We start from the raw sequence: 20,098 nt of genomic DNA, 5'->3' as shown, positions 1-20,098 counted from the left end.
TAAAGTCCGTACGTAAACCGACACTTGTGTCGGTAGACCGGGGTTATGGTATGATACGGACCGTGCCATAACGTTCCTACGCATATTGAATGATGGAAGGTCTATATCGCATGAATTGGGTGATCCGCCCAAGAACATTTCGACTAGAGAGGCTGAATCGGGATCCTATGCCTCGTACATGAAATTCTGAGAACCTCATAGCTTACTACTAGTAAGACTAGTATTGAAAATTTTGTACTTTTGCTATTGACTATTTATAAAGTTACATTTCAGTTCAGCTTTTTTTCAAATGCCGCAAGTATCCTCAGGGATTCAAGTTTTCAAGGTCAGACTATAAAAGTCTTCCTTCAGGGTTTGGGAACTATGGAACCCTTGACCTATGGTTGGAACCATGGAAGGACCACCACCCTTGGATCTTAAGTGGTGACCTAATGCTAGCCAAGGTAAAAATCCTAGCTCAGGTTAGGCTTGGAACATAAGTGGTGATATACCACTAGCTGAGATAAAAAAAATCTAGCTCCTGCTAGGCTCGATTCATAAGTGGCCCTGCCTGGCCTGGGCAACTGAGCGGAAAACTTGCCAAGGAAAGAAATTCTAGCTTTGGTTAGGTCGAACAAAAGTGGCAGGCTGGCAGCCCAACCTGATCGGTCGCGAGCAAAGCCAATTGAATGAAGTCCTGGCTCAACCTAGGCATGGACATATATCAACAACTTACCGAACTCAACACGAAGGCAAAGGCTATGGGAGATTGACCTCGCATGACTACACTCCCTAACGCCTACCTCAAGGAGAAGACCCAACATGCCAAACTCCAGTGACTTGACCTCCTAAGGCTGGGATGGGGGACAGGGTCTAGAGGCTGACCTTAAGCCATAATATCTCTAAGCTGACCTCAAGAGGACCACAACCTCTACAAGCTGTCCACAGAACTCAACAATACAACCTCAAACACTTCAACAAACATTCTAGCACTGGCACTCCAAAATTGTTGGAAGTGTTGAGCTAAAAAGTTTGTTTTATTAAATAAAATTTTATTTACTAGTCGTCCTAATGGTCAATTACATCAATAGCAAGAGAAAAGTACAAAAGCAAAAGCAGCAAAACAAGATGGCCACGAGACCAATTACAGTAGAACTTGAAAGAGAAGGCTAAGATCCAGTATAAGGAGTGAAAGAGTAGATGCCCTACAAGCCAATCGCAATATGTATTGCGAAAGGTTTTTTCTTTTGATTTGTCCAAATCATGTACATGACATTTAAATATGAATAAAGGCGTTATGTTTTATCATATGCTGTTGATTATATTTATGATAAACTCCTTAGATTAGGGCAATGGTTTTAAGACTATGATGAGATCATACTAGTGAGACTTAAAATCCTAAAATCCTAATCTTAAATATTCCCAGTCATTGGTACATTGAGTCGGGGATCAATGATTACCGGAAAGACTGGCATGTCTTATGTATGCTCGATGCAGAGGATGATTGATCTCCCAATCATTTGTGTGGAGACACTAATACAAAGATGTGGGTGCTCATTAGAGGAATGAGTTCACTGAATTGACCTACAAAGAGAAATCTTATGAAGTCTTACTTACATGTCAAAAGATGATTCTCTTAGTGGGAGTTGTGCAACTGATTCTATGACCTGAGATCACCATGGTATCTTGTGCACATGAACCCATATTTTGGTTTACACTCATTCATGACAATAAGTTATGTACGAGGTCTTCTGGATATGGTGAATTGTGTACGAAGATTATGAGTAGGTCAACAAAGAATTAATCACTTCTAGTAAGAGAAGATAGCATCCTATTTATTCTAATCATATGATAATTCAGGAAGCCTTTGATCAAAGCAGAATGAAAATTAGAAAGAGTTTCTAATGTTTCATTATTTGAATTATCATTAAAAGATTGAGAAAAATATGAATATGAAATTGAGTTTGACATATATTCATACTCATATACATATTTGGGATGCAGTTTGATTAAAGGATTGAATTGCACGGTAACTTGCCACTGAAGGGTATTTTTGGTATTTCCACCAAATTCTATATTTTTCGGGTAGACATGACACGTTGCTAGACGTCAATCTTGTCTTATAGGTTTGATCGAATTAAAGAGTTTAATTCGATCACCAATTAGAAAGGATTCTAATTGTTAAGTTTGGGTTCGCACAGTTTGGACTTAAATCGATTAGAAGAGTTCTAATCAAGTTAGGTCAATTTGCACTCACACCTATTGCTGGCTAAGTATGGAACCCAATGGGTCACACACAAGAAAACTTATTAAGGGTCTAATTGGATTAGATCATGTTTGCAAGATAGACATTCTAGCAGGTGTTGCAAACCCTTAGCTCTTGATTCGAATTGGATTCGAATCTGATTCTTAATTGATCTAATTTGATTAGATCATCTTCTAATATGGGTTAGCCAAGAGTTGGCACCTAATTGGCTTGGTTTGAGTCTAATTGGATTAGATTTAATAAATCATTCAATCTAGACCGTTAGATCTTGATCTACCGTTGGATGAAGACATAATGGAGAGTTGGTTTAACCCAATTGGATTGGGTTAGAGGATGGCTATCATAATTGACCATTGGATCTTAATCCCACCATTGGATGAAGACATGATGGGTCAAGTAAATGGCGCCTTGCATTGGAGCCCTTGGATCATCATCATGAAAGATCAAGAGGTGAGGCGTGATGGACATGTGATTAGCATGTGATGTTGACTTGGTCAAAATATGGCACCACATGAAAGGACATATCATTTGATACACCTCCTCACTTGATCTGCACCTCCTCTTATTTGATATGACCTTTTAGATGATGCCCTTTCATGAGAGGATGTGTGGATGGGATGCATCCCTTGGAGATGCATCCCTACACCTATTATAAATAGGTTAGCACTCCATGGGTTTCATCATTCCAATTCCACCCCACTCCTCTCTTCTTTCTTTCTTACATTAGTTTCTTTCCTTCTAGCATTGCTTCTAGTGTGTCCTAAGCCAAGACAAGGTGGTCTTCTTTAGGACAAAAGGATTAGAAGTGATTTTAGAAGGCTAAAGGAAAATAGAAAGGAAGGAAAGCAAGCCATTAGAGTTCTTTAGAAGAATTCTGCATTAAGGATCAAAAGTCTTTGGAGCTAAAGTCTTGATCAAGTTTTCGTGTGGATCACCATTGGAGGGCGGACACTTGGACGCCTCGTGGAGATTGTACACTTTGGATTAGCGTTTGAGGTATTCTACTAATTCTGCATTTATTTTATATCATTTGATTGTAATCATTAAGGTGATCTAGGCTTAAAAGGGTTTCATGCATAGGGACTTTATTAAGAAATTTTTAAAATCCCTAGCTTCCGCTGCGCATTATAACATGCTAAAACCCTTCAGTGGTGTCAGAGCCATCCTTAATTGGTTCAATCAAATAATTATGTATGATGTATGATTATTAATTTACTATGAGATAGTAATGTCATATGCTTAGAGAAATGCTGAAATGTATGATTAATATATGATATGTTATGTAATAAAATATCATGATATAAAATTTTCCATATGAAAATATGTTGAAGCATGTTAATTAATTGCTTATGATTTATACATGCTATGAGATAGCCATGATGCATAATAGTTTATTTTAGACATGTTAAATGTATGTTACAATTAAAGAATGTGCTAGAGACTAGTAAGCCCTCAATAAAAATTATATTAAGTCATAGTGTTGAAAAACTTTGAGCTAACCCATTCTAGAACAATTAATCTAATTGGTGTCTAAGGAAAGCACTAAAGGTGGTTACTTAATTAGGACCTTACTCTCTGAGTAAGGGGAGCCTCCCACCTGCTTACCTGGCCAATTGTTTGATTGCCTATTATGGATAAGCTTAATATTGATATAACACTATTGATAGCCTTCCTTCATGCCTCGATATTATTATGTCAAGATCCATGCTAGTTTGTTGTGCTAACACAAGACTTGCAATGGGGACTGATGTTATACTGTCTTGGTGCATTAAGATGCTTATGGCATATTTTAATATATTGCCTTGTTGTGCAACCACATGGACAATATTATTCGAATATGACTATATGGAAATGAAGGGTTTGACTTAACTAAAATATTATTGTTTGTTGTGCTAACACAAGGGCCAAGGCAATAAGTATTTTAAGAGGACAAGATAAAGTTGAGAATTGCATGAGATGCAATTGGAAAGAGTTTCCTACCTTTGAACTCATAAGAGTTTGTTGTGTAAACACAAGGCTTTTTATGATGAATTAGGATCTCAACCCTACTAAGAAAAATTATATTTTCACGTTTATCATAGGAGAGGGCTATGATATTCGATAAAATAGTAGGAGACATTAGATTAAAGTCCTTATCTAGTTGCAAACATGTCATCATGATTGGTCTGCTTATATTAGTTTTGTTCTTGCATATGTAGAATTATTAAATGGCTTCTTCACTTTCACTAAGAGGCATCTTAGATGCCAACAAGTTGACCGGACCAAACTATGTGGACTGGTTGAGGAATTTAAAGATAGTACTCACTCAGGAGAAAATTTCTTATATACTTGAAACCCCTGATCTTGGAGATCTAGGGGATGATGCTACAGAAGAGGAGGTTGCCACACATAAGATGTGGAAAAATGACAGTGTGACTGTCAAATGTATCATACTTGCCTCTATGAACAATGAATTACAGAGGCAACATGAAGGCATGGACACTCAATCCATACTTCTCAATTTAAAAGAGTTGTATGGAGAACAAAGCAGGACTGCTAGGTATGAGATATCTAAGCAGTTGTTCCGTGCTAGAATGAATGAAGGAACTCCAGTGCAAAACCATGTTCTTATGGTTATAGACTTGATCACCAGATTAAGTCAATTAGGTTTTGCTATGGATAGTGAGCTCAGTCAGGATTTGATCCTGCAATCACTGCCTGATTCATTCTCTCAGTTTGTTGTGAACTTTCACATGAACAAGCTGAACACCTCCCTGCCCGAGCTGTTAAATATGCTCAAAACAGCTGAAGGGCATATTAAGAAGGATAAAGGTCCACTCTTTCTTATAAATAGGACCTCTATGAGGAAATCGGGAAATAAGGGTTCTAAGAAACGATTGAACCCCAAGAGTAGCATCAAAAAGAAAAAAGGAAAGAAAAACTCCGGATCAAGTACCTGTTTTCATTGCGGCAAAGCTGGCCACTGGAAAAGGAATTGCAAGAGTTTCTTGCAAGTATGAAGACCGATGCAAGAGTTGCATCAAAAGGTATGTTTATGTTACATGCCAACTTGTCATTAAGTTCTTCAAATTCAAATTCATGGGTATTGGATACCGGCTGTGGTTTTCACATTTGCAAATCTTTGCATGGACTACAGAAAATTAAAATTTTGAAGAAAGGTGACTTCGAGCTGTATGGCGCTGGAGGAGAGTCCATCCAGGCTGAAGCTGTTGGAACCTACAACTTGGAATTGCCTTCGGGAAAGCTCCTACAATTAGAAGATTGTTATTATATGCCCAAAATTATTAGAAATGTAATTTCCATTCCTTTGTTGTTAAAGAAAGGTTTTGAAATTAATGGAAAGGGCAATGGTTGCTCTATTTATTTTTCTAATAAGCATCTTTGCAATGGCATTATGGAAAATGGTCTTCTAGTTTTATTACTTAATGACAATGTCTTTCATATTAATAAAAGCAATAAAAGAAAGAGAGAGGAAGTGAATAATACCCTCCTTTGGCATTGCCGACTTGGTCACATAAGTGAATCAAGAATCAACAAGTTATACAAAGAAGAGTTCTTTGATCCTTATGATTATGAATCATTAGGAACTTGTGAATCTTGTCTTATGGGAAAAATGACCAAGTCTCCATTCACTGGACATGGAGAAAGGGCAAGTGAGCTATTAGGACTTATACATACAGATGTATGTGGTCCTATGACAACTCCAGCTAGAGGTGGATACTCTTACTTCATCACATTCACTGATGATTTATCAAGGTTCGGATTTGTGTATCTTATGAAACATAAATACGAAGCCTTTGATAAGTTTAAAGAGTATCAAAGTATGGTTGAAAAACAAACCGGAAAGTGTATTAAAATCCTTCGATCTGATCGAGGAGGTGAATACCTTTCTAGTGAATTTTTAAATCATCTTAAAGAAAAGGGCATTCTCTCTGAATGGACACCTCCGTATACGCCACAACTAAATGGTGTAGCTGAACGGAGGAATCGTACTCTATTAGATATGGTAAGGTCCATGATGTGCTTTACAGATCTTCCTATTTCCTTCTGGGGTTATGCCTTAGAAACTGCTACATATGTGCTAAACAGGATACCTTCAAAATCTGTATCTAGTACTCCATATGAGATATGGAGAGGTAGAAAGCCCAATCTTAAATATTTTAAAATATGGGGCTGCCAAGCATATGTCAAAAAAAATTTTGGACATAAGCTAAGTGCTAGATCAGATAAATGTACATTTATAGGTTATTCCAAAGAAAGTATTGGATATCTCTTCTATCACCCTACTGAACAAAAGGTATTTGTTAGTAGGCATGTCATTATCTTAGAAAAGGGCAGTGAAAGAAGAATTGAACTTAATGAAGTTCAAGACCTACAAATAGAAACACAAGAAATTCTTCAACCAGATGTCCCCATTGATGAAGTACAACCACAACACACATCTCTCCAAAGGTCAGATAGAGTGCGAAATGCACCTAAGAGGTATGGGTTTATCATTGAGAATGATGAAGCCCATATCATCGAAAATGATGATCCTCTGACCTATTCGGAAGCTATCATGAGTAATAACTCTAACAAATGGTTAGAAGCTATGAAATCCGAAATAGACTCTATGTATACCAACCAAGTATGGACTTTGGTTGATGCACCAGAAGGTGTAAACCCTATAGGTTGCAAATGGGTCTATAAGAAGATTGGAGCAGATGGCCAAGTAGAAACCTACAAGGCTAGATTGGTGGCAAAAGGTTTCAGGCAAAAGTAAGGAATTGACTATGATGAAATTTTTTCACCAGTTGCCATGCTTAAATCTATTCGGATTTTGCTTGCAATAGCTGCATACTATGATTATGAAATTTGGCAGATGGATGTCAAAACCGCCTTCCTTAATGGTTATCTTGAGAAAGAGGTTTACATGACACAGCCAGAAGGATTTGTCTTAAGTGGGAGAGCAAATCAAGTATGCAAGCTTAAGAGATCCATTTATGGATTAAAGCAAGCATCGAGGAGTTGGAACATCCGTTTTGATACAACAGTCAAAGAGTTTGATTTTATCAAAAATGTGGATGAACCATATGTGTACAAGAAGACTAGTGGGAGTGCCGTTGTCTTCTTAATATTGTATGTAGATGACATACTAATCATTGGAAATGATATTCCAATGTTACAATCGGTCAAGACTTGGCTATCAAAAAGCTTTTCCATGAAAGACTTGGGAGAAGCATCCTATATACTTGGTATAAAGATCTATAGGGATAGATCTAAAAGGATGCTAGGCTTGTCCCAGTCTAAGTACATAGATCGTGTGCTAAAAAGATTCAGCATGGAAGGAAGTAAAAGAGGTTACTTACCTATGAGTCATGGCATACGTCTCTCTAAGAAGATGTCTCCTAAGACATCTGAAGAGAGGAATAGAATGAATTCTATTTCCTATGCTTCGGCAGTAGGATCAATTATGTATGCTATGCTATGTACTAGGCCTGATGTTGCTTATGCCTTAGGCATAACAAGCAGATTCCAGGCTGATCCAGGAGAAAATCATTGGATAGCTGTGAAAAATATTCTTAAGTACTTAAGAAGGACTAAAGATATTTTTCTAGTTTATGGAGGATCTGAGTTGAAACTAGAAGGATTTTCTGATTCTAGTTTTCAATCAGATCCAGATGATAGCAAGTCCACTTCAGGGTATGTCTTTACCCTAAATGGTGGTGCAGTGAGCTGGAAGAGTTCCAAGCAGCAAACTGTAGCTGACTCAACTACTGAGGCAGAATACATCGCTGTAAGTGAAGCCGCTAAGGAAGCTGTCTGGATGAAGAAGTTCATCGCTGAGTTGGGAGTAGTTTCTGAGATTGCTAGACCAGTTTCAGTTTATTGTGACAACACTGGAGCTGTTGCTCAAGCAAAGGAACCAAGATCTCATCACAAATTCAAGCACATTCTAAGACGCTTCCACCTCGTTCGAGAGATCGTCGAGAGACAAGACATAGTCATTGAACGAGTAGACACAAAGAACAACTTAGCAGACCCGTTCACTAAAGCTCTACCACAACAGCAGTTCGATCGCCACCTCGATTGTATGGGGATAAAATATAAGAGCGATTGGCTTTAGTGTAAGTGGGAGATTGAAAGAGTAGATGCCCTACAAGCCAATCGCAATATGTATTGCGAAAGGTTTTTTCTTTTGATTTGTCCAAATCATGTACATGACATTTAAATATGAATAAAGGCGTTATGTTTTATCATATGCTGTTGATTATATTTATGATAAACTCCTTAGATTAGGGCAATGGTTTTAAGACTATGATGAGATCATACTAGTGAGACTTAAAATCCTAAAATCCTAATCTTAAATATTCCCAGTCATTGGTACATTGAGTCGGGGATCAATGATTACCGGAAAGACTGGCATGTCTTATGTATGCTCGATGCAGAGGATGATTGATCTCACAATCATTTGTGTGGAGACACTAATACAAAGATGTGGGTGCTCATTAGAGGAATGAGTTCACTGAATTGACCTACAAAGAGAAATCTTATGAAGTCTTACTTACATGTCAAAAGATGATTCTCTTAGTGGGAGTTGTGCAACTGATTCTATGACCTGAGATCACCATGGTATCTTGTGCACATGAACCCATATTTTGGTTTACACTCATTCATGACAATAAGTTATGTACGAGGTCTTCTGGATATGGTGAATTGTGTACGAAGATTATGAGTAGGTCAACAAGGAATTAATCACTTCTAGTAAGAGAAGATAGCATCCTATTTATTCTAATCATATGATAATTCAGGAAGCCTTTGATCAAAGCAGAATGAAAATTAGAAAGAGTTTCTTATGTTTCATTATTTGAATTATCATTAAAAGATTGAGAAAAATATGAATATGAAATTGAGTTTGACATATATTCATACTCATATACATATTTGGGATGCAGTTTGATTAAAGGATTGAATTGCACGGTAACTTGCCACTGAAGGGTATTTTTGGTATTTCTACCAAATTCTATATTTTTCGGGTAGACATGACACGTTGCTAGACGTCAATCTTGTCTTATAGGTTTGATCGAATTAAAGAGTTTAATTCGATCACCAATTAGAAAGGATTCTAATTGTTAAGTTTGGGTTCGCACAGTTTGGACTTAAATCGATTAGAAGAGTTCTAATCAAGTTAGGTCAACTTGCACTCACACCTATTGCTGGCTAAGTATGGAACCCAATGGGTCACACACAAGAAAATTTATTAAGGGTCTAATTGGATTAGATCATGTTTGCAAGATAGACATTCTAGCAGGTGTTGCAAACCCTTAGCTCTTGATTCGAATTGGATTAGAATCTGATTCTTAATTGATCTAATTTGATTAGATCATCTTCTAATATGGGTTAGCCAAGAGTTGGCACCTAATTGGCTTGGTTTGAGTCTAATTGGATTAGATTTAATAAATCATTCAATCTAGACCGTTAGATCTTGATCTACCGTTGGATGAAGACATAATGGAGAGTTGGTTTAACCCAATTGGATTGGGTTAGAGGATGGCTATCATAATTGACCATTGGATCTTAATCCCACCATTGGATGAAGACATGATGGGTCAAGTAAATGGCGCCTTGCATTGGAGCCCTTGGATCATCATCATGAAAGATCAAGAGGTGAGGCGTGATGGACATGTGATTAGCATGTGATGTTGACTTGGTCAAAATATGGCACCACATGAAAGGACATATCATTTGATACACCTCCTCACTTGATCTGCACCTCCTCTTATTTGATATGACCTTTTAGATGATGCCCTTTCATGAGAGGATGTGTGGATGGGATGCATCCCTTGGAGATGCATCCCTACACCTATTATAAATAGGTTAGCACTCCATGGGTTTCATCATTCCAATTCCACCCCACTCCTCTCTTCTTTCTTTCTTACATTAGTTTCTTTCTTTCTAGCATTGCTTCTAGTGTGTCCTAAGCCAAGACAAGGTGGTCTTCTTTAGGACAAAAGGATTAGAAGTGATTTTAGAAGGCTAAAGGAAAATAGAAAGGAAGGAAAGCAAGCCATTAGAGTTCTTTAGAAGAATTCTGCATTAAGGATCAAAAGTCTTTGGAGCTAAAGTCTTGATCAAGTTTTCGTGTGGATCACCATTGGAGGGCGGACACTTGGACGCCTCGTGGAGATTGTACACTTTGGATTAGCGTTTGAGGTATTCTACTAATTCTGCATTTATTTTATATCATTTGATTGTAATCATTAAGGTGATCTAGGCTTAAAAGGGTTTCATGCATAGGGACTTTATTAAGAAATTTTTAAAATTCCTAGCTTCCGCTGCGCATTATAACATGCTAAAACCCTTCAAGGAGGGCATTCAGCCAGACTAGCAGTGCCTTATCTTCGCCGGAAAGCAGCTCGAGGATGGCTAGAGGTCTTGCCCAATGCCATCTTCTACTCCATAAGGATTGAGACCGCTCAAATCAGCCTCAAGGATGAGCTTCTCCACTTGTCATTTTCAGAATTTGAAGCCCTCGTAGGCCTCAAAGCTATGGGCGACCAAGTCTACCTCATGCTGTTTAGAGGCTTTGGAATCCTCCACAGCTTGAGCTGCCTCCTCGTTTGCCTTTGCGGCTTCTTGCTTGGCTGCTCCCAGTTTTACCCGGCGCCTGTCTGAATGATCATGCTCCTTCAGCTCGGCCTCAAGCCCGCTGACCTGTTGCTTCAGCTGGTCCCTCTAGAGCTCCATGTTCTCCAAGTCCTTGGATAGCATAAAGATGTGGTCATGAGTGGCCATCCAAAGGTGGACGTTCTGAAAGATGGAGTAGTGAGTCAACGGTATGCAACAAATAAAATTCTTTTAAAGTATTATAGGATAGAAAGCTTACCTTGATGGCCTCCTTGAAGGTTGGCTGAGCAACATGCTGGAAGTGCATCCCAACAACTTGGCTTGGTATACTGGGAGAAGAATCCCTCGAGCTAATTCTTGGCCGACTTGGTTGCTATGGAAAGCTGAGTCCATGGTTCTTATAGACCACTCAGGATGGAAAAGTTCAACTTCCGGAGTGTGGGCATGAGGGGGAGAAAACACTATTTGCACCTTGGGCTGCTCCTTTGCCCAAGGTGTCCCCTCAGTGCGGACCTTGAAGGGGACCGGAACTACTAACTTCTTCACAAGAGGAGCACTCTTGCTATTCTCGCTAGGCCTCTTACGCTTACTAGCTTGTTTGAATAGTGCCATGTTGATAACCATGTTTGCAGAAAGAAAATCTAATTAAGTAAAATAGCTCAGTAGGAAACCGAGACTAAACAATTACAAGAATGGCTAGAATTTGCCCTCAAGCCATGCTCTGCTTAAATTGGCATTTACTAGAGTTTGCTCAGCCATAAATTCTTGGACAGGTGGTGTTGGGAACCCGCCCATGCCGCAGAAAATTAAAAAAATTTCAGATGCAGCGGAAGAGACATGCACGGGATCAACCGTTCATCGCATGAACGTGGTTTAAAAACCGTTCGTAGATAGATAAGGATTAAAAACTTTTAAATAACATTAGAAGATCAGATCTTCACCTTGTGCGGGTAGATGATCACCGCAAACTGATGATCGTGGTTTTGGATGAAGGTTCGCTTGAAGCTGTTCAAGTGCCCGGCCTCTACGGGTATCCACACGAAGCAGAAAACCGATCCAAGCTTCTTTTTCTCCCCGGGGTGCTAGCTTCCTTGCAGAGAAAATTTGGTGGCTGATGTCCTTCCTTTTAATCAACCCTTGATTGTACTTGGGAGGAGGAAGAAGGAGCAACCATGGAAGAAGATCACCAAGCCTTGCAGCCCTTTTTCCTTTGCCTGCGTTGGAAGAAGGAAAGGAGGAAGAGGATGCCGCCAAGACTCCTCTTGGCTTTTCCCTTTGCTTGCGGCTGAAACAAGAGGAGGAGAGGGGGCTCACGGGTGGAGAAGGAAGAGGGCTTGAATCATCTGCCCTAGGGTGCCGCCCACATCCCCTTTTAAGCATGAAGGGCTCCTACAAGTTAGGAGCCCTTGATTGTTTTCCAAGAGGGGCGCCGGCCCCTCTTGTGTTGCCGCACCAACAAGGGAAAAGAGGAGGGGCGTGCGCCCCTCCCTCTTGGCTAACCCTAGTCCTCCTCTAAGGAGGATTAGGAGGTCTTCTAGTGGCTAAGTCCTAATGTAATTAGGCTTAGTCCAAGGTTTAACCAATTTGGGTTTTATACAAGTCCTAATCCAATTAGAAGTTGAATGAACCATGACTTAATTTGAACTCTTCAATCCTAACCCAATTAGGAGTCATCTTGATTCATTAGGTTGATGATTAATTAGGGCTTAGGAGATCCTAATCCAATTAGGACTTATTTAATTTTAGTCCTAATCCAATTAGGACTCTAATTTGAATCCGAAGTCCTAATCCGATTAGGACTCTAGGAATTCTACTCCAAGTAGGAATCCAATTTTAATTCAAAACTCCTAATCTAATTAGGATTGTAGGAATCCTACTCCAAGTAGGATTTTCAGTCCTAATCCAATTAGGACTCTAGGAATCCTACTCCAAGTAGGACTCTTGTTTCAAGTCCAATTAATTAATTTCCTTTGTTCCTTCTTCAACTTATTATCAATCGAATTGATTACTTGTGATTCCTAATCACGATTCAACCATCGGATCGGTCAAAATGCCTCTAGTGTGTGTGACCCCATAGGTTCTACTCTGACTGGTAGTGAGATATATTGTGATCTCTTATCACAATATCATTGAAAACTCCTTTCAATGGATCGGAACGATTCCAACTCTACTCATTAGGGTTAATCGATCATCGAGATAATCCCTGTGAGTCTCACCATCCACCAGTGACACCTAGCAGCATGTAGTGGCTACCCAGTAGAATAGAATGATGAACCTCTAGGTGCAGTTATCATGTGATACAGTCCTTCTATCATGGATCCCTACAGGACGGAGGTCATGGATAACTCGTCAAACCCCTTCGTCTGTCATATGTCAAGATTTATTCGACTTAAGTTCGAGAGCGGAGAACTCTTTCTCCACTGTGCAATCTGCCCCGGCCGAGGTCTTACGAACTCAGTCTTATAAATCACATAGGATCTCTCCTTATCTATCAAGGTCGATAGATTCCTTGTAGATGCATATCCTACTCCTACAGTGAACCTACTGCAGCCAATCTACACTGCATGGACCCATATGGCTAGAGACCATGTATATATGCAGTCAAACTACAATAACCTCACTGTGAGTAGCCGAAGCATCGCAGGTCAAAGGACCAGTCATACTACTGCAACATCAAGCAAGTCACTGACGAGTGGATAGACATCCAAGTGACTTCTTGTCTTGGTCACGCTCAGTACCCTTGTTCTCTAACAAGCACCTGCACTATTACTTCAGTGTCGCCACACTGTGGACTCGAGTCTTGTCCATCCATAAGGAAAGCAATGTGTGCACTGATCGGATCGATCACCATCCTTGTGATGATCCATTGATCAGGAGCATTCAGAAATTAATCAATGATGCATGGCTCAAATTCTTAACTCTTAAGAATACGCATCATCATCTTATTAATTCTTGGACGATTCATAGACACATAAACAATATGAATAAAAAGATGCCTTTTATTTATTCAATAATAAATAGTCAAGTACAAAATTATGTCCCTAGAATTAACAATGTGTCAGCCAGATTGGCTTTTAGGGCATACATCTATCAGGTGGAACTTCAGTATGGCATAGCTCTTCAAGCATCTTCTAATCTATTTTGCTCAAGTTGGGGTACCGACTTAAAGAGCTCCTTGGTGTTCCCCAAATCATGCGGAACTGCCATGGCTGTTCAGCTAGCATGAAGAAAATGCAGCCCTTCCAGCTATGTGTAGCTGAATGGTGTTGTTTGATCAATTGCACCCCTTTCCAAGCTGAGAAATACCACCATCCTTGCTTCAAAGGGTGCTCTTTAAAAATGAATAGAGCTTGAACGAGCTCGATTATAGCTTGTACACCATACATAAAGGTGTATGCAAGAAACCCTATAATAGTCCATTAATTGGGTCTAATTAGGCAGGAACTAACTTATACTAATCTAAGAGTTGACAGATGAAGGGGTGAAAGGAGAACCTAAGCCTTGCTAGGAGGCACTCATTAGACAAGCACAGCTGACTTGCTAAGTAAATGTCAGCCCTTTCATCACGTTCAGGCAGCCTAAAGGAAAAACCAGAGGGAACAGATAGGTCTTCCTAAATACTTCAAGTTCCCCTAACCTAACGTGCACTGCTCGGCACCTTGACCTCTAAGAAGGATAGGCTGAGTAGACTTGTCCATTGAAGATGACCTAGATGGAGAAGAGGAACCGGAACTACAGGAATAAGCTCAGGCTGAAGAGCTAAACATTCTTGCAAATTAAGAGCAGAATGAAAAAGGAAAGGGTCTAGAAAATACCTAAGGGAAGGGCCAAGCTGAAAGGAAGATCAGATCAAGGAGAAATGCTAAGCTACTGGGAGGCTAAAGCTAACTAGAATGGGAACTGAGACTTTTGTAAACAAGCCTAAGGCTCTGGTCATTGGTCATTGCCTCGCTTATATAGAAGCTCTAACGGCTCAGATCATCCAAAGAAACCATGCCCGATCGACTTCTTGACCAGACGAGGTGACACGTGTCACTTTGTTACTGGCTGAGCGGTCACACAGATCAGTTGTCCTTTAGAAGTCCAAGAGAACCCGCTTGGATAATCTAGCAAAAATTCCAAAATTCAGCCCAAATTCCCATCAACAATGAAACATAGATCAAATCTAGACCAATTTTGCTGATTTATCTACTTCCTTAGCTTAAGCTAGGAAAAGATGGCTTGGACCTTGAAGTGGGAGGCACTTGATGTGGCCTAAATTAGATTAGCCAATCATGAAATGACACATGGCATAGCAGGGGACCATTTTCAGTTGGACTCATTCATTAGCGGATCCACATAAGAAAAGTCTAGAGATAGTTCTCCACTTAACTCCGAATTCTAGAGCCCAACTCTAGCGAGACTAGGACTCTTTATCTATAAAGAAGGCCTAGGGTACCAAGTATGAATGACCATCACGAAAAATACAGACATATTCTTTACACTTGACTTTATGGGTCTCCATCTCCTGCTATTCCCTAGAGCTCTGTCTGACTTATTTATCTCTGGCTGGATCAGCTCCGATGACGTTCGAGCTCGCCCTCTCTCCTCATATTAGGTCATCTAGCACAGATCGGATCTTCTTCTTCGCGCACGGAGCACAACAGCCTTCCATCTACCATATTGGGTTGACACTACCTAATTTGATTGCCTATGTTGGTACTTGCATCAACCCACTCCGATTATGGCCCTTTCTTAAATAATAATAAAAGTTATTATACTTATAATAGTTCGTTGTACCATTCCGAACCGAGCAGTACAGAGCGTACCTACGTATCGGTACTTGATACGGGTGGCGTACCGATACTCGGTATGCCAAAAAAATTTCGTACTGTACCATACTAACATAATGCTAGTGCGACATTAGTATGGAGTCTAGCACTAAGATGGCAAACCTTGATACTTATTATTATAATACATATAATTTACTATGCATGAATATCTCATCTTCCAAACCATCAGTTTGCCTCCTTGCCTGCCCAAACAGCGTCCCTCATGTTTGTCCAGCACCTTATAGTCCCCTAGTAATGGATCCTAAAGGTTCTTTTTTCTTACTCTCCCTCCCACTTCCTCTCCAATTCTCTTCTTTCATTAGTTGTCCTATCAACCCTCACCTCACTCTCTCTCTGTTTGTGTCTTTTCTTGTGAAGATTGCCCTCACCTCACCACCATTGCTTCACCCTCATTGCTTCAACCCATAGTAGCCAAAATCTTGTACCTAGGTAAAGCACCAGCTATAGAATCTTCCCAAGATCTCAAACCTGCACCCATTTTGTAAGTGCTTCTTGATTAAAAATGTGTCTAAACTATCTACTTCCCTGAACTCATATCCCCATCTACTCCTCTACCAGCTTCAGATTATGGCAATTAAACTCCAACCGACCCTCCATTAACCTGCTCCGCCTCACCCCACCCTCATCTTCCTAACACCTACCACTTTCATCATCACCAACTAGTGAAGCTGGGGACGAAGTGGGGCAAGTGCCCCCTCTTGGATTTCGGATTTCCCACATGTTACAGAAGATAGATTCTTTGCCCCCTACTCAAAATTCTGGGTTATAACTTATCACTTGACATAAAGGGTGTATGTGATAAATCTTATTATTCCACAATTTTGGATTGTTCTTTCTAAATAGGCACTAGAGTTGCTTGGCCAACTCAAATAACTTTAATAGCTTTGAAGGTTCAATCATGGCCATCCATGTGTCCGCTTAAGTTGAAGATTAGGGAGTCAGTTAGTATATCCCAATCTCCATGCTTCCTTGTTTGCATCCTTCAAACAAGGGCAAGTGAGCATGCACTCTATCCTGTCTCTCTTTTTGTATTTATTTGAAATTTTAGCATTTTCTTTTCCTTTTTTCTTTATTTTTCTCTTCTTTTCTCTTGCTTTACCTTCTTCAACCTTTTACCTATTTAAGAAGAGATCTTTCATTACTTTTAGAGAAGATATATTGCTTTTAACTTTTTTAATATATGCTAGGAGTTACATTTTAAGAAATCAAGGCACCAATCAATCAAAGGGTGCTGCAGTTTTAAGCTTATCTAGGTCCAGATATTTTTATTTTTAAAAAGATTTAGGCACAATTTAATTTATTACCATGTGTTGTAATTGTGTTGCAAATGATTAAAAGTATATAAATTTTTTTTTTGGTATTATGGCTTCATAATTTTGCTGTTCCTCCCCCCTCATGCAAAATCCTAGCTTTGCCATTGTAGTCACCCCACCTAAAGCTTCTTCTCTCTTTGGCCACCACGCCATGCCTTCACGTCATTAAAAGCTTTTTATTTTTTAAAAGCTTCTCTCACCGTTCCACTCCGTTATCTTCCTAGACTCGTATTACCACTACCAACGTGGAAGCCCTACTCAACCATAATTGTTCATCCCAACCCTTCTTGCCTAGCAAAGGAGGAGAAGAGGAGGCCAAGGTTAGGTTAGGAATCTGTCATCATTCTACCTACTCTTCAATTCCCTTGTGAAATCAAATTATATATATAATTATCAAGTTATCTTGGCCAAAAGCAAACATTGTACATGACCAGGGAGATGACTTTGATACTTTAATTTTTTTAAATTTGTTCATCTTGGTTTTCAAAGCAAGTTTCTCGGCTGCAGAATTGGAAGGCAAATGAGGGGAGTAGGAGGAGGCCAAAGTTGGGTCAGGTTATCCAACATAGTTCTGCGGCTTCTGCCTACCCATCAAGTTGTGTAAAGTCAAACACCATTTAATATGTCAAGAAAGTTTGACCCAACTCAAACCTTATACAATTCTAGGGAGGTGAATTTGATCTTATATTTTTTATCAATTTGTATCCATTTTTTTCAAAGCAATTTGCTGAGCTACGGAATTGATGCTCTTGCTCCTTGAAATTTACATGTCTTTCTTGGCACATATTAAAGGTGAAGTCCATGAGTATGGCTTGTCATGTCTAGCACAATCAGCAATCATCCTTATGTCACAAAATGGCTTGTGATTTGCATTGTGCTTCTCCAATTCAAACACAAAAGACACGGATTAACTTGATATCTATTATTCTTATTAACATATGTCAATTAGGAAAAGATATCACCTAAGTGATAGCAAATAGGTGCATATGAAAAATTGCTTTAGCCTCAAAAGTAAGCATTACTGTTTTGTCAGGTGTAATCAACGGAACTGCTCCAAACCCAGTTCGGATGTCAGAGATGTGTGATCAACTGGGCCAAGTTATAGGCCGGCCTTCTTGGCTGCCTGTACCAGATTTTGCTATCAAAGCAGTCCTCGGTGAAGGTGCCTCTGTTGTATGTATTGTCCAATTTAACTTATTTTTATTTTATCAGTTACGGCTTTCACAAATCAAAATATGCATTTTTCAATTGCATCGTTTGCAGGTTTTGGAAGGGCAAAGAGTGCTACCTGCAAAGGCGAAGGAGTTGGGTTTCTCATATAAATATCCATATGTCAAAGATGCACTGGAGGCCATTGTCGGGGGGCTGTAATGAGGCCATTACTTTACTGGGATGTCATTATATTTATTCTTACTTTGAAGCTTTGCTGGTTCACTTCTTTGAGCAAATCTTCCACTACGCAATCTCCATCCTGGAGACAATCAACAAGAGGTGCCTCCTTAATGTTTGCCCCTTCTGTGAAATATAACATGATGGTATTTCAGATTTTGCTCTGCTTTTCTCTTCATTTGCATGGATTATACCCTTTCCTTTCTTCTATTTTTGCCAAAGCCTGAAGCCATTTGGACTGTTCAAAACTGTCATGCCTTCTTCTTCTCTTTTTTGCTACAAAGAAGGGGAGGGATTCTACAGACACCATGATTATCCAAGTCCATTTTTCTTTTCGAAAATGTATCATCCAAGAATTCAACCTAGAAACTTCAGCTGCTAAGAGAAGGGTTGTGATCACTGGAGGAGGCCTCGATTTGCAGAACTGTTATTCTTTTGTTTTAGCTCCATCTTCATCTACCATCGCATATTGCATGGCAAATTGATGCGACCATATCTGAGATATGAATAATTATTTAGTCTTCTTTTATAGCCATGAAATCTCTCTATGTGAGAAACGCTACAAACTTTAGTAATGGGCTTGCTATCTTTAATAAAGTGCAGCTCAAATAAGACATAGATATAAATAATAATAAAAATAAGAAAAATTGGGGCATACATCTGCTGGCACCTTTGGGTGCTGTTTGTATCCTCTGGACTGTGTAGTAAGGGCCTTTCTCATCGGAAGCACATCTAACTTGCTAGAATATCCTCTGCTGGAAACGGGCGACCGATAAGGACGTGAGAACCATGATAGGCAACTGCTTACATTTCGTTTATTCTTGTGTACTACTTGATTACATCAATTTTTGGAGTCTTAGTTTCATTACTGATTTGCTTGATCCCTAGCTACTGCTTCTGCTGTTGCACTTACTATTATGATCCTTAGAGAAACAGGAACTAAGGTGTGTAACTTGGGCAGGTCAACACAGATGCAACCGGAGTCCGACCCTAAATTGTGCTAGCTTTGGATGCATGCATGCATGCATGCATACATCCATCAATCAATGCATACATAAAGATGGAGGTCAAATTGTTTTGGGTTTAGGAGCTCAGCTTAAAGGCATGGATTGGCTTTCAATTCGACCTAAATGTATCCAATTTCCACCTTGTTTGGGCCCTTCTTGTCCTGTCCTGGTGCGTCAAGAAACTCATTGGTTGATGAAAATGGTAATGGGTAGATAGGTGTATACAGGTTATTTACGTAATACAATTTTACTTATTTATACTGAGAAATAATAACTTCTCACTTTGATGGTTACCTCCTATGTTGGGCTTCACTTTTGGTGGTTCAGGTAATTGACGTCAGCTATCCTCCTACTATATATCTTGATCGTATGCTACTGCCAGAGTAGTAGTCATTCAATTAGTCAAAATCTTTGCTATGTCTCCATTCGGGTTACTTAATATCAATACACTTATGGTCACTCATGCATATTCAACCTTTGGTGAGATGCTCTTGGTCAACTTCAGTTTGGTGTCTATTTGGTCTTAGCTCTTGGGATATTCTCTTGAAACCATTTATGTTTGTTTTTACCCCACCGTATGGCCAATTAGGGATGTTTCTCCGATGTGTCAATTTCAGCAAAGGATATGATGTGAAAAATGTCCTTGGCCTTCCATCGGCTATTAGTCAGATAGGGTGATGGAATATACTAGCCACCCGAGCGCTC

The 20,098-nt window shown here is 39.5% G+C and overlaps 1 protein-coding gene across 4 annotated transcripts in view; it reads left to right on the top strand.

Moving 5' to 3' along the window:
• The window catches only part of LOC103697944 (epimerase family protein SDR39U1 homolog, chloroplastic), a 119,799-nt gene extending 99,902 nt beyond the window's left edge, over positions 1-19,897 (top strand). For 2 of the 4 annotated variants that reach the window (XM_039118823.1, XM_039118822.1), the window contains exons 12-13: positions 18,031-18,170; positions 18,261-18,564. In XM_039118823.1, coding sequence (XP_038974751.1) covers positions 18,031-18,170; positions 18,261-18,368 — 248 coding nt within the window. In that variant the 3' untranslated portion in view covers positions 18,369-18,564. Of the gene's footprint in view, positions 1-18,030; positions 18,171-18,260; positions 18,565-19,347 lie in introns of those variants that run through there. The other 2 variants (XR_005508250.1, XM_039118824.1) reach the window with 2 other exon arrangements.
• Positions 19,898-20,098: the final 201 nt, after the last annotated feature.

The sequence above is a fragment of the Phoenix dactylifera genome, unplaced genomic scaffold (genome assembly GCF_009389715.1).
Source record: "Phoenix dactylifera cultivar Barhee BC4 unplaced genomic scaffold, palm_55x_up_171113_PBpolish2nd_filt_p 000424F, whole genome shotgun sequence".
Classification (NCBI taxonomy): domain Eukaryota; kingdom Viridiplantae; phylum Streptophyta; class Magnoliopsida; order Arecales; family Arecaceae; genus Phoenix; species Phoenix dactylifera.
The sequence above is the reverse complement of the archived record's forward strand: the minus strand, read 5'-3'. Positions and strand labels throughout refer to the sequence as shown.